Below are 27272 nucleotides of genomic sequence, written 5' to 3'. Positions count from 1 at the left end.
TGGTTATAAAATCTCCAGTCCAGGTTTTGCTTTAATCCAAGTTCATCTTTGTAAAACGTAACAAGTCTTTATGAAATCTATTTTCAACAAAAATTAAGGGCATTTTATTTTCATGGTCATTTTAAAAAATAATAGTGGGACACGTAATGCCAAACCAAAAAGGATGACAAAAGTTAACTATTATTCTTATGGTCCGAAGTTCAGTTCTATGGGTTGCGTTTTTTAATTCTGTATAAACCTATTCTGTTATTTTGTCCACTGCCCAAGGCTCTCTTGGGATGAGGGACAGTATGGCCTTACAAAAATCTTGTAAAGATGGTGAGGATTCCTGAGGTTGAAAGAATAGCATACTCCTTAAAATTAAGAAGTATACCTATAACTGTGATTTTAAATTGGCATTTTCCTACTCATTTTTCCCTGTTGTACTGTCTGAGTTTCCTGTACTCTCAAGCTATATTAATTCTCTATAATCAACGGGCCAAAACAGACCGGCAGCTTCAGCCGGCTTCTAGCTGAATGGATGTAGCGTTTGCAAGTGCCACATCCGCAGGTCACCCAGAAGTCACACTGCCGATTACACACTGGGCGGCTCGAATGACTTGGGGGCCAGGCATTTAGATGCCACATGCCCCGGAGCTGACTTAAACCCAGTTCCAGAAGCAAAGGTGTAGCTTTTCCCCACTCCAAATAGGAGCAGATTTTTCCCGCTCCTATTTGGGGCAGAAACTGGCTGGTTTGGGGCCACACATGTGTTTGCTGCAGTCTCAATCCAGCCTAAATGGGGCGGCTCCAAGCTGCCCCATCAGGGCCATCTCTTTTGCCCCAGGACAGCTAAAAAGTGAAACAATTGAAACTGCTGTCAGCAATAGCTTCCCTCAGATATACAGTGGTTTTATAAATAGTATTTAAATGATAATGTGATCCCTTTCAACCATTTTTTTATTTCTGGTTTTACCTTTTTGACTCCATCGTTTTGGGTCCTTTATTTTCCATCCAAGAGGTAATCCTCCTTTGTTTGTAAACTAAAAAATAAAATAGCACAATACATTTCATTGCAACAGGATGTTTCAAAACTAAACAAACAAACCATAAAATTTCCTCAAGAAACAAGTTTCAAGGCTAGAAGTGCAGGAAGATAGACAGACTTACAGAGCTGATAGGGAGTCCATGGAGCCTCTAGTTCAACCTTCTGCCTGTCAATGGTTCACTTGGTTAGGCTTTCTCTCTCCAAAGCTTAAATTTTACACTTTTTTAAAAAGTCCACATCTATACTTATTCTGGAATAGCAGGCTCATTCAGGAGTAAACCCTACTCAAATTTGTGTAAAACAAATTAACCTCCCTAAACCCAAATATTCAATTATTTCTTTAGTAGGCTCATGTCATTAAAAATGTATTAGTCTTTAGTCCAAGACACAATAAGTTTTGCCCCCTATTAAGAATTGATACTTGTAATTTTATTTATACTGACATTTACTAGCTGACTTTCTTCTGCATCAGTTACTACAAAGCTTTCACCAACATTATACTGCCAAATATAGTAAATCACCTTTCCTTAAGCATTTTATCCTTTCTGACATTATACATTACATAACAGATTATGTTCATCTTGAAAGTTATCTTTCAATCAAAGCTATCCATCTCCCGTCTGGCTACTCATGGCAAACGTTGAATGAAAATATAGAAAGCTGTGATATCCAATGACAGGTCAAACATTGCCAACTGGTCACCAAGTAAATATTGCCAGGTACAGAACGAGCCAAAAACATCCCTCTGTGGTTTCTGTTACTATTTCGCTATTCGGACTATATGGAGTCATCATCTCATAAGGACGTCGTATTTTAAATATGAAGGGACACACAACCTGCGTGAGAAAAGTACCAATGGCCCCATATAGACAGGTCAAAACAAAGCTGCTTTGGATCACTTGTGAGGTATGCTGTTTAAATGATGCACACGTCACAAGAGTCCGGAAGCTGTGCCAAAGCCACAATTCAGTCCTAAGGACTAAAGCGCAGCTTTAGGGCAGCTTCCGGACTCTTAGGATGTGTGCATCATTTAAAAAGCCTCCAAAGTGACCCGAAGCAGCTTTATTTTGACCTGTATGTATGGGGCCAATATATGCACAGTCTGACCACTAACTGCACTAATTTAAAGCAAATGATAGCCTATAAACCACGTTAATTATAAGTCATATAGAAGTTTTCACTTTTAGTGTGTTTATTTATTACTCAGCAATAAGCACTACTCTGTTCAGTGGGACATACTTCCATACAAACTGTTGTGTTGTCAAATCAAGTGGACAACTTACTGAGCAGAACAACATCACACTGTCCTGTAAGGTGCAGGAAGAAGGACCATAGCAATGGTCCCATGTACCTGAGGAAATAGTCCAAGTCTATGAAAGCTTATGCTACTTCTTTCCCATAGTTACCACATTACCAAGCTACACTCTGATAGTGCTGATGTTCCACTTTTACTGCTCTGGCTGCCTCCTCCTGTTGCATTCTGGGGCTTGTAGTTCAGTGAGGCCTCAGGTCCTCTCTGGCTGAGGATTCTAAATGCCCCCTCCTTAAACTACAAGTCCCAGAATGCAACAGGAGGAGGCAGCCAGAGCAGTTAAAAGTGGAATAGCAGCAGTATAAGACTGTAGTGTGGTAATTAGTCTAAAGGACCCCTTTGCATACCCATATTGTAAAGGGGAACACAGACCCCTGTTTAAAGTGCAGTCAGTACTTACCCTGACCCTTGGATCAGTTGCCTCAGGAGGGAGGGGTTTTTGGGGGGAGAGGGGTCAATTTTCTGGCTAAAACGTCTCAACTCACACTTGTGTATCTATGGCCTGTTACAGACTGCCAAAATAAAGCTGCTTGGGGTCTCTTTGGAGGTATGCTATTTAAATGATGCATGGGTCCTAAGAGTCCGGAGGTCGCGCCAAAGCCACACTCCATTCCTAAGCACTGGAGTGCAGCTTTGGTGCAGCTTCCGGATTCTTAGGACCCATGCATCATTTAAACAGCATACCTCCAAAGAGACCCGAAGCAGCTTTATTTTGGCAGTCTGTAAGAGGCCTATGTAGTGTTCAGAGTCACAGGCTGACGGAAGAGGCCTCAAGGGCCCTGATCCAGTCCAGCCCCCTCCTGCCATGCAGGAACTCTCAATCCAAGCACTCCCTACAGAAGAAGGCCATCTTGCAAAGACCCAGGGGCACCAAAGTCACAGCAGAATGCTTGCCATAGACAAGTGTTCCTGGGCCAGTATGGCCTCTCCATGAGCAAGGCCTGTCATGAGCGTGAGTGCGTCCTACAGCCACTGAGGAGGGCAAGCGGAGGGGGTCCAGGACCGACCTTTGTTCCCCACCGTGGCTGCGGGGCTGCCTCGGCCGCGGCCTCTGGGCTCTTGCTCCTGGAAGGGGCGGCGAGGGAGAGGGGTTTGAGGGGGCTTGGGCTGCTGGTGCCTCTGCTCCGTCGGCGGGGCGTCTCTCCTCTTCGCGGGAGGCGGCTCTCCTGCTGCTCCTTCTCCTGCCTCCTCTGGGTCTCTGCCTGCGGTGCTCTGGGTGGGAGAAGGAGAAGGAGGCAGGAAGGGGCCCGGGCGAAGCCTTTTCCGGGGTGTTTCGCACTCAGAGCCCGCACTCATGCTGCTGGGGTCACCGAGGAGGAGGAGGAGGAGGACCGAGGCCGGCAGCAGGGGAGCCTCCCGCCCTCATCCTCTCAGGGAGGCTCTCCCCAAACTCTACCGACGCCTCCTCTTCTCTTCCACACCAGAGGCCCTTCTGACGGCAGGGACTCTACGCTTCCGCCTCCTCCTCCTCCTGGTTTCCCAGCTCGACCGTAAAGCGAGACGCCGTCCCAACCTCCGTCGTAAAACGGAAGTAGGGAAAAGAAATATGCGGAAACCTGAAAGGAGAGAATGAGAGCGAGGCAGCTGTGGCGCCCAGGCCGCAAAGCGAGACGCCCTGGCAGCCTCCGTCGTAAAATGGAAATTGGGGGAAAGGGAGAAATAGAAGTCTCAAAGAGTGTGGTGACGGGAGCCGTAAAGCGAGACACACTGGCAATTTCTGTCGTAAAGCGGAAAAAGGGCAAGGCCAAAGCGGAAGCCTCTAAGAAGAAAGCGTGATTGAGGCAGTTGTGGTGCCGACGGCCGTAAAGCGAGACGCCCTCCTTGTCCTCCGTCGTAAAGTGCAAAATGGGGAAAGGGAGGAGGAGTACAAGGAAAAAGTGTGAGTGAGGAGGATGTGCAGCCGAGGGCCGTAAAGCGAGAGGCTCTCTCACCCTCCGTCGTAAAGCGGAAATGGGGAAAGGGAGAAGTCGAAGTCTCAAAGAGTGTGGCGCCGAGGGCCGTAAAGCGAGACCCAGCTTCTGTCGGAAACCGGAAATGGGAAAAAGAAGCTTCTCCAAGGGGCGAGTGTGAGGGGTGCCGCGGGCCGTAAAACGAGACCCCCTCCTGTTCTCCGTCGTAAAGCGGAAAAAGGGCGAATTAAAAGTCTCTAACCAGAGAATGCGAGTGAGGCGGCTGTAGCTGCGAGGGCCGTAAACCGAGACGCCCTAGTCCCGTCCTCTCTCTGTCGCAAAGCGGAAGTCTCTACGGAGAGCGCGTGAGTGCGGCGGGTGTCGCGGCGCGGGCTCGCTTTCCGGCCCCTTCTTTTCCGGCCAGGGCTCCAGGAGGAGAGAGGTCTTCGTCTGGGCTCCTCGAGGCAGGAGCGGCTGCGGGGAGCGGAGAGGCCTCCCGGATGGAGGGCGGCGCCGGGAACACGAAGGGCTCGGGCCTGGGGGGCCTCTTCGGCGCCGGAGGGGTCGGGGGGCCGGGGTACTCCCACGCTGACCTGGCCGGGGTCCCCCGTGAGTATCTCAGCAGGCGCCTTTCCCTCTTGGGCTGGCTCCTGGCTGGAGGCTGTGGCATTCTGGGAGTTGGAGTTCGTTGTGGGCCCAACACTTGCACCCCTCCCTTGGGGCTAGCCAGCAATCCATCTTACCTTCCGTCTACAGGCTTTGTTTCGCTGCCCTTGAATTTAAAAGGAGGCAGTGCCTCCTTTTATTTGGGTTGGAATCTCAAGTCAGGAGCCCTTTCTCCCAATGGGTTTCATGGCTGAGCATGAAGGGGCTGAAGGCCCATCCGTGCCTCATGGGCATCCATCCACACTGCTGCTTCTCTTAAAGCCAGCGCCATGACCTTCAAAATCTGCTTGGCCAAGCGGGACACAGGCGGCCGCCTCCCTCCCTCCTGCTGTGGCCAGTTGTTGTGGCAGTTGCCCTCCAGCCACAGATCCACTCAGGAAGCATGGACCGTGCGCACGGCGGGGGTTTCCTCATTCACGCAGGCTGCCATGGCTTCATACCCATAAGAAAGTTACCTTAGAGATTGTGTAGCCGCTTTTGTCTCATTCTCTAGTCACAGTGCAGAATTAAGACTGCGGTATTAATGCAGTTTGGCACCGCTTTAATCGCCATGGTTCAACGCCATGGGATTCTGGCTTTTGTACTTTTGTGAGGTATTTAGCTTTCTATGTTAGGTGCCACAACAGACTACAAATCCCAAGATTCCCAGGGATGGAGACCTAACAGTTAAAGCAGTGTCAAACTGCATTTCTGTAGTGTAGATGCGGCCTAGGTTTCTGTAATCAGGTTACCTCCATGGTTCTAAGACTCACAGAAGCGAGGCTTGATCTTACATCTGCGTTCATTTGAAGCTTATGCCTTGGGATGTATTTTCTCAGCAGTGCCTTCGGGGGATGGAGTGGTTCTCATTAACCCTTAAAAACATTTTTGTGCCGATTTGCAAGTTATACGGAAGTTGTCGAGGATAAACGTTAGGGACGCAGACGTTGGAAATGTTCTCCAGCATGAACTGAATTAGCTTTGAACAAAGGGCAGGCGTAAATGAGGCGATGAGTATCCTCCTTTTGAGAAGGCATATTCAAGGGTCGCTGTGTTGCCCATGTAAGGAATTACAATACGCAAAAGAGCAATGCCTTTATTGGCCCACCGAAATGCAGAAAATACATCACACAAGCTTTCAAAGTTTTACTGGCTCCTTCATCAGGAAAACATGTTAAAAGTCATACATGAAGAGAAAAGTGACGATGTTAGAGTTACAGTATTAGAGCCTGTGACTGGTAGCTTTGCCACTCTTCTTGTCCAAGTCACTGTTATATTCTTTATTACCTTTTTGTTAGCCGTAATTTTTTTTTTTGTCGTATTGTGAAATTTATTTATTTTCCCTCCTACAATTTTTCTCCTCGCAGTGACTGGAATGAACCCTTTGTCTCCTTATTTGAATGTGGATCCCAGATACCTTATACAGGTAAGATAGTGATGGTTTTTCAAGCTGCATTAATGTTTAGTTGTACTGGCTGGTTAAATTAGTCACTTCATAAATTATGTAAGCTGTGCAAATCTTGTATAACGCCAAAGGTTTCTCAGTGAACTTAAGTTATGAAATGACTGTTATGGCATGACTCCATCTTAACAGTATTCTATAACAGCTTGGTGAATAAGTTTTAAAAGGAATAGAAGTAGCAGTAGAATAAAACTAACGCTAATCTTATTGATTTGTTTATTAACCTTTATGGGCCATAGCCCAAAGAGCTTATCATAAATGATACATGTAGGTCTTGAACATGATACAGAACTTCTTAATAATAACAAAGATGAACGCTCAAATTGGAATTTGCTGCATTAATCGAGGGAGATGTAAAATGCAGCCTGCATGCAGTCCCTAAAGCTGTTTTTCAGGCCTCCAGAAAAGTCTTGGCCAAATATTGGACATTTATACCCCCAGAAGAGTCTCCCAAATGTGATTAGCCTGCAGGTGCTTTTTTTCCAAAAGAGAAGCGAACTGAATTTGCTTCTAACACTTGAGGGAAGAAATATCTTTTTGGACCTGAAACAGGATGGGGAGAGAGTTGAAATGACAAAGTGTCCTGTAGAGGCTTCTGGAAGGGCAGTTGGCTGATTTATTTTTTCCTTCCCCCAAACAAATTAGGCGGATTTGGTCCTCAGGACTTCCAGTATAGGGCGGTACAGACCCTCCAACCCCTAGAAATTGCCCAGGTCTATTTATTGCATTCGTAAATGATCTGGAGACAGCAGCAAGTAGCCGAATAGCCAGTTTTACAGATTCCACCAGAATCAGGAGTATGATCATAGAATCATAGAATTGGAAGAGGCCACAAGGGCCATCCAGTCCAACCCCCTGCCAAGCAGGAAATAATCAGGCTGATCCACTCTTATTGGTGATGGTGGGGACTATGCTTTTATTCTTGTTTTGTGGGTTTCAAGGAAATATTTGGGTGGTCATTTGGTTGGAAACATTTGAGAAGATGCTATAATAGATGTGTCATTTTCTAATCCCTCAAGAAATTGGACTGGGAGCTATTTCTTGAATGTTTTGCTGAAAGGAAAATAGATCTGTGTTTAAAAAAACCTGTGCCTTAAATAGGGAAAACTAGGATAATTTGCAGCAGGTATCTGGCAATGAAGGAAAGTGCAGGCAAGCAAGACAGGAGTGGATTTCTGATTATCTCTTGAAAGGTAAGCCATACAAGAGTGCACACATTACACTGTGTGATACATTGATTTCCAGATACACAGGTCCACCTCTAAGTCCCCTCGCCTGTTCCTGATAAAGCAGTTGAAATTCTTCCCCAAACCAGAACACTTAAGAAGCTATCTTGGCTATATTGAATATACAGTTGGCCCTCTGATTTCACAGGGGAATCCGTTCTGGACCCCCCTGTGAAAACGGAGGCATATTCATGCTTCAATGGCACGCGCCATTGAAAATGGTGGAGGCTGTCCCTCTGCGGATATTCAGGGACATGGATCTCAGATCCATGAGTTAGGAGGGCCGACTGTATGCTGGTCTCTGACTGTAATATATATTTATCTATACTGAATAAATATCCTACTGTAACCTAATGAAGCACAAGGGTAATTGATGTACTAGCTTCAGAATGAGTCACTAGAAATATAACTTAGCTGTCACACAAGCATATCAATCTCTAAAAAGAAGTCTTAACAGGCAGCTTCTGCTTTAGGTTACTTTTGATATGTAATTACCGTATATTGCTGACTATATGTCAAGTCAAGGGCAGGTTTTGGGACCAAAATTATGCATTCTGTTATGACTCATGGATAAGTTGAAGGTAAAACTTAGGGGCATCTAACCAAGGATGTAAAGGACAAAGCAAAGGAAAACAATACCAAATAACTTATAAAATTCCAGTAGGTGTAAGTGTTTGTGCTCATACTAAAGGCTGGATGGATGAGAAAATAGAGGGAGTTCAGTGCTTCCAGGGCAGATGACACTCTTGCCTTTCACCAGGGGATGGTTCTTTTTTGAATGAGAATTAAAGTATAGTAAAGGTAAAGAGGTAAAGTGGGTAAAGAGGCAAAGTATGACTCATGGATAAGTTGACTCAGTTTTAGGTCAGTTTTTTAACCTACATTTCTAGACTTATATATGAGTATGTAAGTACCTCTTTTCCTTGAGTATGTAAAGATCTGCTCCCATACATAGTCACAGCATCGAGAAGTTTTTCTCAGTAGCCTCTAGCATTTTCCTCTGGAGAGTGGCGAAGTGAGAAAAGCTTCTTTCTTGTGAGCTTATCCAGGAACTGATGACTCTGAGTGTATTTTGATCTTAAATCCCAGTGGTGGTCAGCTGTCTTTGTCAATACCATGTCTGTGACAGTGTTACACTACTGGGAGAGAAAAGTACTGTCTGTTTTTGCTGTATGTCATTGTATTCGTTCTGGAGGCAACTGACAAACAGTGTGTGACAGTACTGTGCTTTCTCTGAGAGTGTGCAGAGCAGTTACCATCCTGTTCAGCACTAGTCTGGAAGCATACATACTTCTTCAACATGCATGACTTTTGTGTGATAGTGTATGAATGATTTACAAAAAATACAATAATACTCACCAGCAATTTGCTCCATTTTAACAACAGTTAGCAATTCATATGCAAGGGCAGTTGGCAGAACACTATACCAACAAATGTAAGAATTATCCATGTAAATCAAAATGTATAGAGTAGAATATATATTTTTTCCTTGGGATTTGCTAACTAATTTGTCGCTTGAACAGTTCTTGAATTAAAAGATAATAAATATAACCGAAAAAGATTGTTTCTGTTTCAGGACACAGATGAATTCATATTACCCACTGGAGCTAGCAAAACTAGGGGCAGATTTGAGTTGGCATTCTTTACAATTGGAGGATGTTGCATGACAGGTATGCAATCAGTTTTGATTTGTATAATTATATTGTACTAATAATTTTAAATCATTAGAATGTATACCATTATGTGCGTGTGATTGTCAAATATAAACATAATTAGCCAATTTTGCAATGTTTAATCTCTCTTTCACAGATTGAGTTGTCTGTGTATACTGCAAGCCAGTTTTTGGGAAGAGATATATTTCACGGTTAAATACATAACACTGGTTTGTATGTGTTAAATTGGCAAGTTCCAGAAGGGAATTTGTTGTAGTTGGTGGGGGGGGGGGGGGGGGACCTCTTGTAGGAAGAACAACAGAGTTCTGTTACATTATATGTTACAATGTGCTCTGTTGTTACTATTTATTATTTTGACACCACATGATCTCTGCTGTATTTTTTTCTCCTTGTTTTGTAAACTTTGTTCTGATTTGTATTTTAAAAGTCATAGACAACAAGCTATAAAGGGTGTTCTGGGTGAAGCTCCTATAGTGTATTGAATGCAAGGATTTTATTGTCAAGGATGAACAATGAAACACAAGCTTGATAGTTTGAGCTGGCGTTAGAGCTGATGTTCATCTCTAAATTCCAGCTGTGGTCAGCTGCTTGCACTAGTACTATAAGCAAAGGAAACTGGCAACATCTAATAAAACCTGATTTAAAGGAGAGATGGGGTCTGATGTAAAAAAAAGTTTTATTTTTTAAAAAAATATCCCAGCATGTACTGACTAAATATTTTTTTTGGTATGGCTGCCTGAAGGGACTGTTAGAAAATTGGCGGGGGGATAACTACATTGATAAATTTAAGAAGGGCATCAACTAAACTATGCATTACTCATAAAAACTCAATGAAGTAAACTTGAGGAAAATATAATAAGCCAAATAAGAATTTTCTTGTATGCCTTCAAAACATTTCTGACTTACGGCAACCCTGAGGCAAACCTATCATGGGGGTTTCTCAGCAGCTGCCAGGGATTGGGAGAATCCTGCCTTCACTGGGCCATGAAGAATCCCACTCCCCCTCACTTCATTTCTCCAGTAAAATTTAAAAATTCAGATTTTTTAAAAAATTAAAGCATTCCACAAACACACACTAGGGCCAGAGATGTATGGGAAGGCTGTTTTAGGTGCAAGAGAGCCCTTTATTTAATCATGAAGGGGATTGGGGGGGAGGAATGTATCGGAACCTTTAAAAATAACTTGTTTTTATTTTGGCATGAGCTTTTCTGGCTATACATCCACTTCTTTAGATGCAATACAGAGTGATATCCAGGCCTCTGGATATAAAATATATTTATATAAAGTAGTTAGATACACTAATACAATCCAGAAAGATGCAAATCCTGAGCCTTGTCCTAAATTTTTCAAAGGGCTACATAAGGAGATACAGCTCTCTCAGATCTTTACAGTGGTCAATTAACATTGATGTGTGAAAGCAATAAATTTGCTTACCAAAAGTCAGTTTCCTAGGATATTACACTTGTAAAGTCCAATTCTTGTCCATTTATCCTGTTTATTTAACCAGGAACTAGTGTGGGGCAGGAACAAAACATAGCACAAATGTCCTCATGTCCATTCAGGGTGTAAGGGGCATGTTTAATAAAAACAAGAAAGAAAGAAAGAAAGAGAAAGAAAGAAAGAAAGAAAGAAAGAAAGAAAGAACGTGGAAGAAAGAACATGGAAGAAATGGCCTGAGAGACTGTAGTTTCACTGAGTTAATTGCAGATTTGAAAAAATACAACTTATTAACTATTGATCCATCTTTCATGCCTAAGAGTTTGACATCTGTTCTGTGGCTTTCCCCCCCTCTTTCTCCATCCTGTTTTATAACATTTGTGTAGGTTTGTATTTTAAAAACCATCCATACAAAGGATATACTGGGTGAAATCATCACTACTGAATACCTCTATGGGACAGAGGCTCAGCCACCAGCCAGCAATCTCCAGCAGGTTCTCCAATTAAACTGAGTTAGCTCCCTAGGCTGGGAAATATAAGTGGGACTACTCTGTGGGCAAGGTTGCCAGTCTCCCCTTTCATGGGGCCACTTTAGGAGTGGCACAAGGGCAAGGGCTTGTCCTACTTCTGCTTTGCAGAAAAGAAAAGTTTACATGTTTACAGGCACATCCCTGTTAGTATAAACTGATGGCCATTTCTGTGGGGAGGGTAGATGTGTTGCCAGCAGAGGGAGAGAGGCAGTGGTGCTCAGCAAACAACCATCCAAGTTATACAGAGTAGAGAGAGATACAAAAAAGGGGGACAGTTGCACTAGTCACCCTCTAGACCTTGTTTTTTGTATGGGATGGGATCATGGTGATCTGGAAATGAAACAGCTTCTACTATACCATTGTCATGGACAGATCACTTCTGGGTCAGATTTAGACTTTGTGGGATTCAGAGCTTAATTACCCATTAAGATAGTCTACCTGAGAAGGCAGTTGTAATGGACTGTATTGGGACCAATAAATTGAAGCTTAATCCAGACAAGACCGGGGTGCTCCTGGTCAGTCAAAAGACAACTCTAGCAATAAGGATTCAGCATGTGTTAGATGGAGTTACACTCCCACTAAAACACAGGTTTGCAGTTTGGCGGTACTCCTGGATTCAGCCCTATGTCTCAGGGCTCAGGCTTCAGCAGTGATCACATTGCATTTGCACAGTTAAAACTAGTGCACCAACTGTGCCAGTTCCTGACGAAGTCAGATCAGTCCACAGTAACATTCCTTGGTTACATTCCATTTGGATTACTGTAATGGGCTCTATGTGGGGCTGCCCTTGAAGAGTTTTCAGAAATTTCACTTGGTCCAGTGAACTGCAGCCAGGTTGTTAACTGGGGTTGGGTACATTGAACCAAAAAAATCTTGTTATAACAGATCTGCTAGTTTCCAGCCCATTTTCAAGCGCAATTTGAAGTGCTAGTTTTGACATATAAAGCCCCATAGAGCTTTGATTCTTGTTGCTTGAAGGATTGTATCTCCCTTTATGAACACATTAGAGCTCTGAGATTATCTGGAGAAGCCCTTCTCTCTGTTGCACCACCTCCTCAGGCTCATTTGATGGGAACAAGGGAGAAGGCCTTGATGTCTGTTCCCACCCTTTGATCTCCCTTCATAGGGAGACCAGGATGGATCTGTCCTTGCTTTGTTTCTGACAGCCCGTTAAAACATTTTTATGCCATCAGGCTTTTAGAAACTAACTAGTGTAATAGAAATCTCAGGAACCCAGACTTTCTCTCACTAAGTCACAGGTCTGACGAAGCAAGGTGACAAAAGGACCCAAAAAATGTGCTGAGAATTCAAAGTTTATTCCAAATGCCAGCAAAGGAAAAATGTCCTCAGTGGAATTAAAGTTACAAAAACGGAGGCCCCGAATCATAGAAAATGGCTGTTCATATAGGTAAATTCAACATTGAGGTCCCTAACAATGTATTCTATTGGCTGGTTCAAAGTGCAAATGTACAAAAACTTTCATTCAATCAGGGCAAAGATACATGCATACATTAAAATACCATTTAAGCACATTCCATACCCTCTTTGCTTTCAGCCCCCCCCCCCCCCAAACCTTCAACAGAGATGCCTCCTTATCATGAGTTATGCCTCTCAGCTAGTTCATGGCACCAAAGAATTCCACGTCCTTCACTTAAGTCAGTTTGTGCCTTTTATGCCTCTGCTCCAATCCCTGTTTACATTCATGGGGGCTCAATTCAAAATGCATAATTCTGTTGACCAAACTGGCTCCATCTTTCAATAAATCTATTGTAGCTGAAAATTCATCCACCACACTAGGATGAGCTTTAAATAACTTTTCACAGCAGAATTTGGTTCTGGGGATTCAGAATCTCACCCATTTCCAGTAGAGTTGAGATAATAGTACTGTGAGGTAAGGTAAGGTAAGGTGGCATATGAAAAGAGGAATGAAAGTCAGCAAATGTAGAATATGGAATACATGGAACAAAGACAGAGTGGGAAAGTAAATGGCTGCTGCTATCAAGAACTCAACAATCTTGCCTGTAAAATCGCATTGGCTTTTAGTAGTATACTATAACCATTATAATTAAATGGCAGCAAAACTGGTGTAGATACTTAATAAAACATAACTATGGTGCGATACACACGGCCTTTTGCGCTGTGCCAGCGCCGATTCTAGGGTTAAGGACCGCACGGTCCCTAACCCTAGCATGGCACCACGGCATAACAATGACGGCGCCCTGTGTACACGGACATGCCATTGTTAAGTAAGCGCCACTCGGCGTCCACACATTGCCACGCTGCTCTTATGTCGTGAGTGCACTGTTGGCGCACTCGCAATGTCATTGCGGCGCCAGAAAAAGAACCCGGGTTTTCTGGGTTCTTTTTCCTCCGCAGTGACAGCGCGCCATTTGGGTGCTGTGCTGTCCCTGCGGAGGAAACTAGGCCGCCGGCAGGCTGCCACTTCTTGGTGGTCTGTCCCGGGCCTATAATTAGTGTGATTTTCTGTAGGTTGCATATCTAATTCCTTCTGGGATGTGTGTTGGTTTTTGGTCTTTTATTGGTGTTTTTTCTGTAGGTAATAAATTCTGTTATCCTGCTTTAACAGGAGCTGCATTTGGTGCACTGAATGGTCTGCGATTAGGTTTGAAGGAGACCCAAAGCATGGCTTGGTCCAAACCTAGAAATGTACAGTAAGTACCTGATTCCACTGAAACCTGTGTATAATATTTCTTACAATGAATTGAATATTTTCCCTCGAAGCAGCAGATACTACAGTGGGCCTCTAGTATCCACTGGGGTTTGGTTCCAGGATCCACCCTGAATATCAAAATCTGTGGTTGCTCAAGTCCCTTTAAATACACTGGCATTGTAAAATAGTTTTCCATATATAAAATGGAAAAACTAACTTAGTATGAACAGGATTACCAGTTTCAGCAGCATGTACTATAATAGAGAGTCAGCATGGAGAGCACTACAGACCCCTGTATGCTCCAACAACATGGAGAGCACACAATACCAATATGCTCCCAAACTCCAAGCAAACTTCCAAAGCAGTTATAGGGCCCATACAGGCAAACCAAAATAAAGCTGCTTTTGGTCACTTTGGAGGTATGCTGTTTAAATGACACACGCATCTTTAGAGGCCAGAAGCTCCTTAGGACTGGAGTGTGGCTTTGGTGCGGCTTCTGGCCTCTTAGGACGCATGCATTTAAACAGCATACCTCCAAAGTGACCTGAAGCAGCTTTATTTTGGCCTGTCTGTACTGGGTCATAGTCTGCAGATTGGATATCATAGCCTCCTGTCCAAATTGGCCATTTGCTCTCTTAACTATTAATTTCATGCTTACCTTATCTTAGTTACACCTGCTATTTGCAAACCCTTCATCCAGTCACAACTGACTATGCTTACCTGCATATCCTGACATATTCTCATTTATATCATTCTCTTATCAATCTAATTGATGACTTTCCCCCCCCCCAAAAAAAAAAGCAATAAAGTAATCATTAATGCTATTACTAACTCATCACGTTGATGGGGTGATAATGTTTATGGTAACAAATTACAGTCACCCCTCCGTTTTCGCAGACTTGGGAGTCTGCTTCCCTCGCCTGTTCACAGGCGGCAAATAGAGGGGAACAGAATGGGGTGTGCATTACCATTCAAGCCAATGGGGCTTGAATATTGGTCATTTTCATGGGGGACAGGGTCCGGAATGGATCCCCACGAAAACAGAGGAGTGCCTGTACTTTGGGGGTTATATTGTTAAATAATGCATTACTTTTAACAAGTAACTTTCTAAGCTCTGAGTATTGCCATCTTTATTGTGTTTTCTTTCCCAAAGAAACATATTTCTAGTTTATAGATGGAAGATTTGCCTAGAGCCACCAGAGGCAGGATAGTCTACTGCATCTAAATGATGGTGGGACTGAAATCCATTTTTTATTATTTTAAACCTTTTCCTTAACGTTTGACATCATTGTGTTTTTAGTTAATGGTGTTACTTATCTTTATGCTGTGAAAAGCTTTATTTGCCAAGTACACTCTTACCTCGGGTTACGAAAATAATCCGTTCCGGCGCCATTTTCGTAACCCGGAAGTCTTCGTAAGCCGAGAAAGCCATAGGCGCTAATGGAGGGAAGCCGCGATTTGGTGCGAAATAGCGCCGAAAAGCACCAAAAGGTTATTCGTAACCCGGAATAACCTTCGTAACCCGGAAATATTTTTTTTTTTTTTTTTTTCGTAACCCGAAAAGTTCGTATCCCGGCGCGTTCGTAACCCGAGGTAAGAGTGTACTAGAGTACTAGTACTAGGGATCGCACTGCTGGTATAAACACAGAAGCAGGTTAAACTGGCTCTTTGTGGTCTGTTGGCAACCCTACTTCCATCTCAGTATAAAATGTGAGACAGCATCCCAAATTATAATCTACTGAAGGAGGGCATGGAATTAAGATCTCTAGACTGAAAGTTTGACAGCAGCATGTATGAAAGAATCATAATGGAGCCCTTCTATGAAGGATATAATTTCTGGATTGAGCACTTTTAAATTAATTGTGTGCATATTTCTGTATGCAAATTGAAAGCCAGTTCATGAAAAACGGATATCACTTGTAATGTTGGCTATAAATACTGTTGCTTGTATTCCCCTCCATTGCATATTGGAAAATAAAAGAAATGAAATGTGTTTATTTGAATATAATAGTAATAAGAGTCAAGTGACTGGTCCTGTGGATTTTTTTTTTAACTTTTGGCATATCAAACAAATTGTTATGTTCCAGCAGGTGGCAGTAGATATAGAGTGATGCATGTATTATACTGAATTTTCAGGAAAATATATTGAAGGTCACTTTCCTCAATCATTCTCTTCCTTTTAGACTGTCTAAAAGACCACATCTCTCTATACAAATATGCCAGATTCTTAAGATTTACAGGGCAGAGGTGACATACTAAGTAAATAAATACATTTTGGGGTTTTGTTGTTGTTGTTGTTAACTGCCCTCGAGTCAATTTCAACCCATGGTGACCCTGCTGATAAGACATCTCCAAGACCTCCTGCCCTCCACTGCTCTGCTCAACTCCTGCAAACTCATACTTGTGATCTCTTTAATAGAGTCATCCTTCACACATGCAGCCTTTCTATCTTTCTACTCCCCTCTACCTTTCCTAGCATTATTGGGTTTTTTCCAGTGATTCATGCCTTCTCATGATGTGTCCAAAGTACAATAACCTGAGGTTTGTCATCTTGGCTTCTAGGGAGATTTCTGGCTTGATCTCCTCCATGACCCGTTTCTGTGTCTTTTTGGCTGTCCATGGAATCCTTAGCACTCTTCTCCAACACCACATCTCAAATGAGTTGATTTTTCTCCTATCCTCCTTCTTAACTGTCCAGCTCTCACATCCAGTAAATATATAAATACATAAAATTCAGGTCTTTGTCCCAGTGGCTTGAAAGTATGCATATTCTTTTTACAATAAGACACACATACCATGTTTTTAAACTACCTAAAAGTAACGAGCCTAACACCACTTAGGATATATATAAAATCATTTATATAAGATTGGTTTTTTAATTTCTCATTGTTATTTTAAAGCGCAACTTGTTCACTACTTTGTGTGTGAATGTAAATTAAATAGATATCTTTGATAATATGTTTTGAAATATTTGTTGCCAAAACACTGTGAATTCTGAACTTATGAAAAATGGCAGCTTTTTCCAGGTATGTGATATAAAAAATAGTTCATAACAGGAATGAATCTGGAGAATATCTCATAGTTGATGAGATATTTCCCTTTTCTCTTCTGCTGGACCCATTCCTAAACTTATTTCCGATTTTTCTTAGTTCCTAGCTGTGTGGCCTGGAGTCAATGTTTCCTCTTCTCAGATACAGAGATTTGAAACAATTGGAGACTGCACACTTTGTTACTATTTTGCTAGGTTACTTTTCCTGGACATGGTGGTTTGAATTTAGACTCTGCTTCTGCTAGTGGAGGCATCCTCTGATGCTGTCACCAGCATAAGAAAAGAGGTAACTTTTGCTGATTCATCTTCCATTCCTTTGCACCTCTTGAAAATCTGTTCAAAGAGATGAGGGACCCCCCCCTTTTTTTTTTAATTAGTTAAAATCAATTATTCATTGGAATAAAGGATGAAATGTTATGTGAGTACATGTCCTGAAATGATCTAATCAATTGTTTCTTCCTAAGCTCCAGCAGTAGTCAGCTGTCTGTGACTGTTCCATGTCTGTGACAGTGTTACACTGCTGGAAGATAAAAGGTACTGGCTAGTTCAACTGTCTGTTGTTGTCTCTGTTCTGGAGGCATCTAACACCAGTGTGGTGCAGTACTGTGCTTCTCTGAGAGTGTGCTGAGCAGATAAAATCCTCCTCAGCACTAGTCTGGGAGCATACACATAATTTCTGTGTTAAAGTATACATACCTTCTCTTTTGTAAGGATTTTACATTATGTAAAATCTTCACTTTACATGTGTCTCACATTTCCTTCACATACTGCTGCTTTAAGATGTGTTCTGCCAGGATTTGGGCATAGTATATGCTAGAGCATTCCAAAATCTGCAAACTCACATGCTCTACAGTGATAAAACTTCTGCAAATAGATTGGTCATGCAATGTTGAACTCAGATTTCGGAGCTCAGTTATGAATATTTTGAGTAGTCTTGATAAGAGAGTGCCACCTGCCTTAAGTCTGTTTCTTAAGTCATAAAATTGTGTGGTTAGAATACTAGAAATAAGAAAAATGTGTACATTTGGTTTATCTTTGTAGAAAGAATTTAATGAGCCTTCTGTCACTGTTTTCTAATAATGGAGGTGGGAGCAGTGTATCGATCCCAAAGGTTGAATTGCCCCTAGGATCAAATTGGCAGACCAGTTTATGTGCCCGGGGGGGGGGGGGGGGGGGCAGAACCTGCAACCTTATTCTATCCTCTATTGTAATTCCATGACAATGTCCATTTCAACTTCATGCAGAGAGAATTTCTGGACATCCATACCCTGTTATCTCAGCTCTTAGAAATTGGAAATAACAGGCACCCTGGCCTGCTCTCTCCCCCCCCCCCCTTCCTTATGGAATCTCGCAACAGGATTACCCACTTACTGCTTACCATACTAGCTACAAGACAAACAACATGGGTTGCTGTCTCCCAAACTTCAGGACACTTAGTGATCTAGATCAGGCCAGTGGCCTGGAGATTGCCTCCCAACAGAGGAGCTTGTAAATGGAAGAGTCAAAGAAAATGCTCCCTTGTCTATGCTGGAGTGAACATAAGGTAGACAGAGATCTACTCTAGAACTGTGAGATGTTTGCAGTATATTGGCAAGGGTTGTGATTCCCCTAAATTTAAACAGCAACAGCCAAATGATACCAAACTCCTCCATATGCTGCTGATACTAAGAACCTGGGATGTGGGTTAAACAAAAGTGGGTTTTTGTGTTCAAGGACTTTTGAGGACAGTTCAGTCTCATTCTCAAAACAAATTCCTGGGATCAGAAATCTTCAAAGTCCGTATCTCTTGGACTAGACTGTGCGTGATGCATTTCAAGGTTCCAGTAAAAAACAAAATAGGACACACAATTTTAAAAGTTTTTAATTCTGCCTGTGTTTCCTTTTAGTTTTGCATAGTATACTAACTTACAGAGCAATAAACTTCAGGCTCTCTTATTATTTTCTTGTAGGATTTTAAATATGGTGACAAGACAAGGGGCATTATGGGCTAACACTCTTGGGTCTTTAGGTAAGTAATCTCATCCTGTAAATGAAATATAAGTGAGCAACTCAGTTTAATAGCTCATTAAATATGGACATTTGCATTTTTTTAAAAAAAAAATTCAGGACACGAGTCTGAACTGGCTGAACTATTTTAGCCTCAGGGTTCATTTGCATAGTATTAGGGAGGGCAAGATGACTTCACACGGCCTGGTGAGTAGGGCTGCTTGAAATCTGGAGGACTGAGAAACTGCTCTTTGTAACTGAAGATTATCCTCTTCAAGCTTTTCCCCCTGTCAGCAAAGAGGTCCTAGATTGTACCAGTGGAAAATTGCCACTCGGACTCAAAGGTGACTAGGTTCAAGATTCCAGCATTGCAAGTGATACATTAACAGAAGGTTCACAGCTGTGTTTGTTTTCTTGAGTAATAGCTTTTTATGTTTCCTTGTTCTCTACCCTGACATGTTTTTTGTGTCATATGTGCAAATATTATAGAATTCGATTCAGTGACAAGTACCTTTTTAGTAATAAGGGTCACACTGAAATTCAGGATAGGATTTTTCAGTTGCTAACAGAAATGAATTGATAACTCTTAGTGTGTAGTATGAGCAAGGTGTGGGCTTATAGAATGTTCAATTGATCTCTATATTTTTGATATATGCTTTCAAGTCATTTCTGACTTATGCCAACAGTATCGGGGGGAGGGGGGTTGCAGAATTTTTCAGAGGGGTTTGCCTTCCTCTAAGGCTGAGACTGTGTGACTTGCCCAAGCATCCTGTGGGTTTTCATGGCCAAGTGGGGATTTTAACCCTGGTCTTCAGTGTCTCAGTCCAGTGCTCAAACAGCAACATCATGCTGGCTTTCTCAACTTCTCAGTTAACGCTTTACAAATAGTTTTGCACATGCTAATAATAAGATTTCACCTGACTAATCTGTATCTATTATTATTGTTATTTTTCTCTTTAATGTTCATGGAATTGTGAATGTGCCTTATTGGACACTATGGCAATATTATTCCTATTCAGTTTGTAACTTGATTTGATTCTTATTTGCTATAGATTTTCCACTTTGTCTAACTACGCAGCTGACCGAGTTAAAATGTGTCTAGGGCTCATTAACAGCAAGGCACTTCACAGAGATGATCTCTTCTTAGAAAATATTAAATTGGTTCCTCTGTTTCCCCTTATGATCAGCAACTATTTCACACAGCTCAATAGACTCTATTCCAATAGTGTCTCCATCTTTATTATCTAAATCCAACTGTTAGGACCTGACAAGGTAGAATACCCATTGACTACACATTATTCATCAATCTCCTAGTCAAGTGGTCACAACTTCAGTCTTTTCCCTTATTTTTCTGCAGTTTTACATTCTGAGCCAACAAATATTATTAACAGATTGGGAAATTAACTTGTAAAATATTTTTTAAACAGTCTAGGAACATTCAGTCAGCCAAGTCTTCAGAGGCAGTTTTGTCATTTCTTAAAACCCTAAAGCTCTTTTCCTGGTCTCAATAGTGAAACCTGGACACTCTGGGACATTGAAAACTTCCTCAGTAAGATTCTCTGTTTGAATTTAATGTTACCCCCATTTATATAAATGTTGTTCTAAAGATCTTCCCATGCTTTTTTCCCCTCTTGGCGGGATTATTTTTAGAACCCCATTATTTGCTTTCTGTTCCAAACTTTAATGTGGAAAGTAACAAGGTCTAAAGTGGAAAGTACCAAGAATTTTAAGAAGTGCCTGTTCCTGTGTTCCTTCAGCTGTTTGGGGAATGCCTAATCCAAGACAAGGAGAAGCAGTGTGGTATTCTTGGACTTGCACATTCTTCTCATTTTCTAGCAACACAGGATTTAATTTTGCATCTCTGATTAAGTTTCCTCTCACATTTTCATTCTTTTTGAAAGCTGTTAGATCAGGTTTCTTAAAGAAAATTAGCTTCTGCTTCCACAAATGAGCTATCCTATTTATGTCATCTGTCATCCCATGCTATAGTCAGCTGAGTTCTTAGCACTAGCTGTCATTGGTTGATATTCTGATGTAGATTCACTGAAAGACATTTACACAAGGAATAATTTCCATCCACTCCACATAGGCACCTACATCCTGTAAAAGGCTCTCTGGTAGGCCAGAGCCATCCTCTGGAACAATGTGGGGTATAGTGCAGAAACATCTGCAGCGTGAGATGCTTCTATGTACCTCAGGTTTTAACTTAAGATACTGCTTTGGTTGTCACTTTACTGTGAAATTGGTTTCCCTCTGCCTTACCTTGTGACAGCTGTTGAAGCAAAAAGGAAGCAGCTCTGCTTCTAAACTGAAAAAATGTGCTGTAATTTCTTTGAAAGTATTGAATAAGACTTTGTATTTCAAACTCAAAGTACACCGTTAGTAACTCTACAGTGCTACAGCTTTACTACAGGAATAGTGTTGGTGTTCAAGAATTTAGGCTGATAGTGAAGAATCTTCATAGGCAACTATATGTTTGCTTCTTTTGCCATTAACACATAGGGACAGTGTAGCTAATTAACTGTAGGAATGCTAAGACTCCTTGCAGCCTAACTGGAGTAGAGGAGAAAGCAATTAAAATACTGAACAATCTGTTGATCTGACTTGACAAGAAACAAAGAACCAATTTCGATTACATCTTCCTTGCCCGGTTACCTGGAGGAAATTCATATTTTCTGTAGGCAGTGAAATGAATAGCTTTTTTTGCAAGCCTGTACTAATTATAGAAAAGGGACTGATACTGAGATTGCAGTCTTATGGGGTATATTTGTCCAGTGCAGGACATTTGTTTTATGTTGTATTGTCTCACAACTTGAATTCTCTTCCAGCACTGCTATATAGCGCATTTGGAGTTATCATAGAAAAAACACGCGGTGCGGAGGATGATCTCAACACAGTTGCTGCTGGAACCATGACAGGGATGCTATATAAAAGTACAGGTATGTTTCCAAAGCGATCCACATTAATTTTGGTTTTGAGAATAGAGCTTTGGTCAGAAGTGTAGCTATAAATTTTGATTTTACTTGGTTTTGTACAGCGCCATGTAGACTTACGGCGCTTTATAAATAAATCTAAATGATGATGATGATGATGGTGGTGGGAAGTACTCACTATACAAGGCCTTTTTCTTACTCATTATTTTGTGTAATTAATTACCTATAAATTGACTGCTGTGATAACATGCTGACATAAAAAAAATCGTCCCATTAAAAGCTTCATCTGAAACCCTGTTGCAAAAGTTGTATTGTTAGTGGCTTGTGAGGAAGCTTAAATTTGTATCTTTTAATTAATGGTAGAGATGATTATTTCAGACCAAGAGGCAACAGATGGGAGGAGGATAGTATATTGAATAGCAACTAGGGTACAATATTTGTATTATGTATTACACTCTAGACTAACAAATGCATTGGCAATTAAAATCCTATATGTTTTCTCTGACTCCACTCAATTCCAATTTAAGGAAGTCTGAGGAAAAAACAGGATTTTAATTGCCAGTGCATTTATTAGTCTGTGATTGGTTAAGCAGTGCTCTTTAGATGTAGGTCACATTACACCTACATCTAAACCAAATGTATATTCAGATCTTTAAACTGATCTTCCAGTTTAATTATTGCCCTCTGCACGTCAGGGGAGGTTCGTTGTTTTTGGAAGCTATCCAGCTAATTCCTACTGAAACTGGAAGGGCCAAAACAAGACAAAACTTGAGACTTTAGCCTTTTGAGGAAGTAGAATTGTACCTGGAATAGCAGCAATATTTACATTTCTATACTGCTACATAGTGAACTAAGCACTCTCTAAGTGGTTTACAGCATGTGAGCCAATTGCCTCCAACAAGCTGGGGACTCATTTTACCCACTTATGAAAAGATGGAAGACTGAGTCAACCTGGAGGATTGAACTCACAATGTTTTGGCTGCATTTAACCACTGCAGCAGCAGGGCTCCTGGGGTGGCTTAAGACTGCAGCTGGAAGACATTATTGACAAATGGCTCCTCAAGGAAAAAGGTGTCTTGACACCGGCATGATTCTGTTGGAAACCTAGGAAGTCTTAAACATGTTTAGATTATGTATTTCAGAAACCAGAACAAGATTTCTCCATGATTCTCTTAAATGGAAGCAAAGCTGAGAGAGAAAATGGTGTTTGGGAGAAGTGCAGAAATTATAAAATTATACCCTTGTAATTCTGTCTGTCATATACAGCTAAGAGGGTTTGTTGAACTCCTGCCTAATACAATTGCAATAGATCATTTGCTTGCTCCACTCAGACATTATCAAGAGCAATAAAGCTATTTGTTCTGTTTGTTTAAAGATTAGTTGACTTTTACGTCTTGTTATTCATTTTAAATTATATATATATTTTACTTGTCTGCACAGTGACACCAGCTACTGCAATGCTGATAGCAATTCTTATCTTAGCGACATGCCATTACTCAAAATATTACTATAGTACAGGCATGGGCAGAATGGCTGCCTAGATGCTGTTGGACTGCAGCTTCCAGCATTCCTCACTGTTGGCTATGATAGTGAGTTGCAGCACAGCAATAGTGAGAGGATCATGCTTTGCCTCACTCAGCAACATATGATAGAATCCTGTTACTGCAACAACAAAAATATGTTAAAATCATAGAAGATTTAGGAGGTTTCAGCTGGTCCATTGAAGCTGAAACTACTTTTGGAGAAGACCTTACCGTATATACTCAACTATAAACTGACCTCATGTATAAGTCAAGGTCAGGTTTGGGGGTCAAAATTATGGCTTTTGCCATGACCTATGGATAGGTCGAGGGTAAAATTTGGAGGCTCCTTCAGTGTGTGTATATGTGCGTATGGCAAGAGGCTCTCACTGAGGATTTTTCCTTCATCGCTCAACTTTTGTTTCAGCCAGACGTACGGGCTTCTTGGCTCCAGAGATAAATAAACTCTTCTCAGGCACCATATGGGGAAATATGAAAGAGCTGCTATCACATTACTATAGTGATCCGTAAATAAGTCAACCTGGGATTTTGGGGTCAATTTTTAGGCATAAATTTTTAGACTTATAGACGAGTACAGTAAATAGACTTACTGAATAGACTAAACATTCAAGGATCTATTACTTTAAGCAATAGATACCTTTTTAGTAACAAAGTACTTATTAGAATATGTAAGTTTTCATCCCTTGGTTTATTCCGTGCATTTTAATTGGTACTCCTGAACTGTATCATCTTACATGTGCCCTCTATAAAGTTAGTATATCACAGTTGTCTTGCAGAGCTTGAGATAACATACACTACAGGCATAACATCTTCAGAAAGTCACTATATAAGACTGTATGTACATCTTGGAGTATCCTGGAGGAAAGAAGAAATCCATGCCATTAAAAATATGTGAAATTTTGATTTTAGATTCTGAAAAGTCCTCAGGCTGAGCAAAGGATCCAAAAACATTGGAGAGACAAGAGTCCTACAAACAATTCAGATTTCTGTCTCAAATGTAGGCTGGCATACTGTTCCAGCATTTGTAAAATTAGAAAATAGATTGATAAACTTGTAACTTTTGGAGTTCACTTTTATCACCACTAACAAGAAACAGAACTCCCCCCAAAACCTACTAAACCAGACACCACCCCAGCCAAAGCATTCCTGAGCCACTGGAGTTTAGAGCAATGGAAAATTACAACTGCAGCACTTTCCTAGTAGCAGGGTGCACTGACAGAAGCCGTTGCAGCAGGACCTGGAGTATTCTCTCTTGCTGTTGGTGTCATTGCATTCTGTGACTGGGTGAATAGTGCTGTCATTTCCCAGTGCCCTTCAGTTGGGCTGCAGCATGGCTTAAGAGGTAGGCTCTTGGGGGGAGTAGCATCATCATCATTGTAGCAATATCTGTGGCAGGATTTTGAACATAGTTTTCACCAAAAGATATGAACAGTTCTATAAAAATAAATTCTTTGATTGGACTGAATGTATCTGACTATGCTTAGAAGTCATGCTAGAAGCATTGGTGGCATATCCTGAGTCCCTTGACTTCAGTAGATTCTTCCAGGCACAGAGTCCAAGAACATCCAGTCTTTAAAGCAGTTTGTAGAAGCCCTACTTTCTGTTGTTGAGCTAAGCTTTGGGAAGGAACCAGATGGGAATGAGCCTGTCCTCTGAGCTTGAGCTTGCTCAGGATTTCTTGGCAAACCACAACCTTTTTTGTCGAGAGATATTGGGAAGCAACTCAATTACAGAACTTTGGCGAGTTTTGTAATTGCTTGGGGTTTGGAGAGGGAATGTGCCTTGGGCACAGATTGAACCTGAAGGAATTGATGTCTCTTCTTTGCTTGGAATGAAGCATGGAATAGAGATAATGAATGCATCTTAAATGTTTGTCAGTTTCAAATATAAAGCTCTGTGCACTGAGTCTCTCCGAATGTCTTGATAAATTTTAGTTTTTTTAATCTGTAGAATACCTGAATGTTGATGATTGCCACTGGAAGTGAAGATCAGTGAGGCTGAAGATTCCCTATTTATAATGCCTAGGCCTCATTGCCCCACTCACATTGGTTAAAATCTGTGTCAGGGTACTTTTACAGAAATTTCAAATGCCCGGCAGTAGGAGTAAGCATCACTAGTTCATCAGGAACACACCTAGAAAGGCTGCAATTACTAGTATGCACCTGGAAAATCGGAGAGCAAAATGGTGGCAGAAGGCTCTCACTGTGTTTCTTGGTTGTAAGGAAGGAGCATTCTTATTTGAGACCCAGATCTCCAGTAGCAGGGTACCATTGTAGTATTAGAACTGGGTACTAGGTAGAGCCTGCTAGCTTGCAGATCAGCAAATTTGGTAAAGGGCTGCTTTCAACTGATGCATGAACATGTATGCGTAAGAGAAAGATAATGACAGATGCTTGTTTCAGAGACCTCTTGAAGTCAGACTATCTGAGGCTAACAGGGGTGTGATTGCTGGGGTTGGTAAATATTGAAGCCTATCAGTTAGTGTACAGAACGTGAAGTAGCAGGTGGTTGGTCCTGTGAGATTACCCATTTATGAAACTCTCACCCAGCAACTTTGCCAGACATACTGTACAGTATTTGCTTTTAACCCTATCTTAATGGAAACAATTCAGCCTGAAAAGCCAGATTTTATATGAGATTTGGTTGTATTTTGGTACTTAATTCCTCTGTCCTTCACAAGTTTTTTATAACACCTTATTTTAAGTGTTACTGAAGAAGCTTTCTGTATCTTTGATGAAAAGGCTCATCCAAGATTTTTTTCTTAATAGGATGAGGATTTTTATAAAACATGAACATCAAAAAGTAATCAGGTCTCTGAGCTAGGATAGTACTATCTGATCTGTTATCTCTTCTCTTTAAAAATTGGTGTACCATATAAACTAATTTTAACTTGTTGGTTAGTGTTCTTCCTTTCTGTGTATGAACCAACTAATACCAGTTTTATTCAAGCTTTGTTGGTGGTGGATCACATGCTTTTCCTATACAGATCTGAATCTCTTGACCATGTTCATTGCCTGATGGTTCTTTTATTCTTCTACAGGTGGACTACGTGGCATAGCAAGAGGTGGCATGGCAGGACTGATGCTCACCAGCCTTTATGCTCTCTATAACAACTGGGAGCATATGAAGGGCTCAATGCAAAGGCAGTCACTTTGAGCAAAATTAAGAACTGAGTATCCACTCATGTAGTGCAATCAGTTTTGAATCCCTTCAATACAGCACAGACTAGAATGGAACTGAATAGACTACAGAAACTCATTGCGATTACATGGTCATCAAGGCTGCCACATCCTCCCAATTGACAAGTGGTGATACGTGCTATATTGTGTGTGAGAGAAGATACTGGTTCTACAGCATGTTCACTTTTTGCTCAGGCCAGAATCCTTGTACTTTAACTTCAGTCATGTAAACATCTGTGCTGTGCAATCAGGTTTGTGTATCAATGCCATTGCCTGATTTGATTCTAATAAAGTTTGTGTCCCTCTGCTAACTTTCTCTTCAGCATGGGCGATGTGTCATAGCCCTTGTTTGAAACAGCTGATAGGTAAACAGATGTGTAAAGTATGCATGTAGTTCCATTACAATAGAAACACAAGGTCACCTGAAAATATGCAAGAATTAATCAGGCACTTACTTTAGAACATTAGTTTTGTGGTATCTTACAAATTAAAATGTTACGTTTTCATGGACTGCAGGCTTCTTCCTCAAATGTGTGAGGGTTTTTTTTTTTTTTGTTTTTTGCTGTAACTGCAGTATTTATACAAGACTCTGTAATCAATACAGAGGGAATGAAATACAGATGGGAAAAACTGGGTTGACTATGCACAAAAACGGTTCAGTTTTGCAAGCATCATCTATGCTAGTGAGCTAGTTAATGCGCTGGCCAGAATT

The 27272-nt window shown here is 41.4% G+C and overlaps 2 protein-coding genes and 2 non-coding genes across 6 annotated transcripts in view; 3 read left to right on the top strand and 1 right to left on the bottom strand.

Moving 5' to 3' along the window:
* The window catches only part of LOC149318878 (poly(ADP-ribose) glycohydrolase-like), a 91027-nt gene extending 86707 nt beyond the window's left edge, over nucleotides 1–4320 (bottom strand). Inside the window, exons 1-2 of one of the 2 annotated variants that reach the window (XM_089510620.1) lie at nucleotides 3347–4320; nucleotides 956–1022 (exon numbers count right to left, since the gene is read on the bottom strand). In XM_089510620.1, coding sequence (XP_089366746.1) covers nucleotides 956–1022; nucleotides 3347–3635 — 356 coding nt within the window. In that variant the 5' untranslated portion in view covers nucleotides 3636–4320. The remainder of the gene's footprint in view (nucleotides 1–955; nucleotides 1023–3346) is intronic. The other variant, XM_089510619.1, reaches the window with a different exon arrangement.
* Nucleotides 4321–4392: 72 nt separating this feature from the next.
* On the top strand, nucleotides 4393–26871 carry TIMM23 (translocase of inner mitochondrial membrane 23). 2 transcript variants are annotated; one of them, XM_089510622.1, is made up of 7 exons: nucleotides 4393–4593; nucleotides 6241–6299; nucleotides 9138–9231; nucleotides 13789–13873; nucleotides 18871–18929; nucleotides 21736–21846; nucleotides 26422–26871. In XM_089510622.1, the coding sequence occupies exons 2-7, from the start codon at nucleotides 6249–6251 to the stop codon at nucleotides 26535–26537; spliced, it is 516 nt and encodes a 171-aa protein (XP_089366748.1). In that variant the 5' UTR covers nucleotides 4393–4593; nucleotides 6241–6248; the 3' UTR covers nucleotides 26538–26871. The 2 variants fall into 2 exon arrangements, with proteins under 2 accessions (XP_089366748.1, XP_089366747.1); XM_089510621.1 differs by lacking the exon at nucleotides 4393–4593 and adding an exon at nucleotides 4637–4837.
* On the top strand, nucleotides 8646–8851 carry LOC149318877 (small nucleolar RNA SNORA74). The gene has a single exon (XR_016280306.1). It is a non-coding gene; the product is annotated as a small nucleolar RNA SNORA74 (small nucleolar RNA).
* On the top strand, nucleotides 17387–17591 carry LOC149318876 (small nucleolar RNA SNORA74). Its single transcript, XR_016280307.1, has one exon. It is a non-coding gene; the product is annotated as a small nucleolar RNA SNORA74 (small nucleolar RNA).
* Nucleotides 26872–27272: the final 401 nt, after the last annotated feature.

The sequence above is a fragment of the Sceloporus occidentalis genome, unplaced genomic scaffold (assembly GCF_023333645.1).
Source record: "Sceloporus occidentalis isolate IW3139 unplaced genomic scaffold, rSceOcc1.0.p SCAF_2, whole genome shotgun sequence".
NCBI classification, from domain to species: Eukaryota; Metazoa; Chordata; class Lepidosauria; order Squamata; family Phrynosomatidae; genus Sceloporus; species Sceloporus occidentalis.
The sequence above is the reverse complement of the archived record's forward strand: the minus strand, read 5'-3'. Positions and strand labels throughout refer to the sequence as shown.

What these genes read in the sequence shown, in the direction of transcription:
- TIMM23 (XM_089510621.1), top strand. Translation starts at nt 4,729, where the DNA reads ATGGAGGGCGGCGCCGGGAACACGAAGGGCTCGGGCCTGGGGGGCCTC. An exon ending in TGGAGGATGTTGCATGACAG is followed by an intron (nt 9,232 to 13,788) that starts GTATGCAATCAG and finishes CTGCTTTAACAG; the next exon opens with GAGCTGCATTTGGTGCACTG. An exon ending in TCCAAACCTAGAAATGTACA is followed by an intron (nt 13,874 to 18,870) that starts GTAAGTACCTGA and finishes ATTTTCTTGTAG; the next exon opens with GATTTTAAATATGGTGACAA.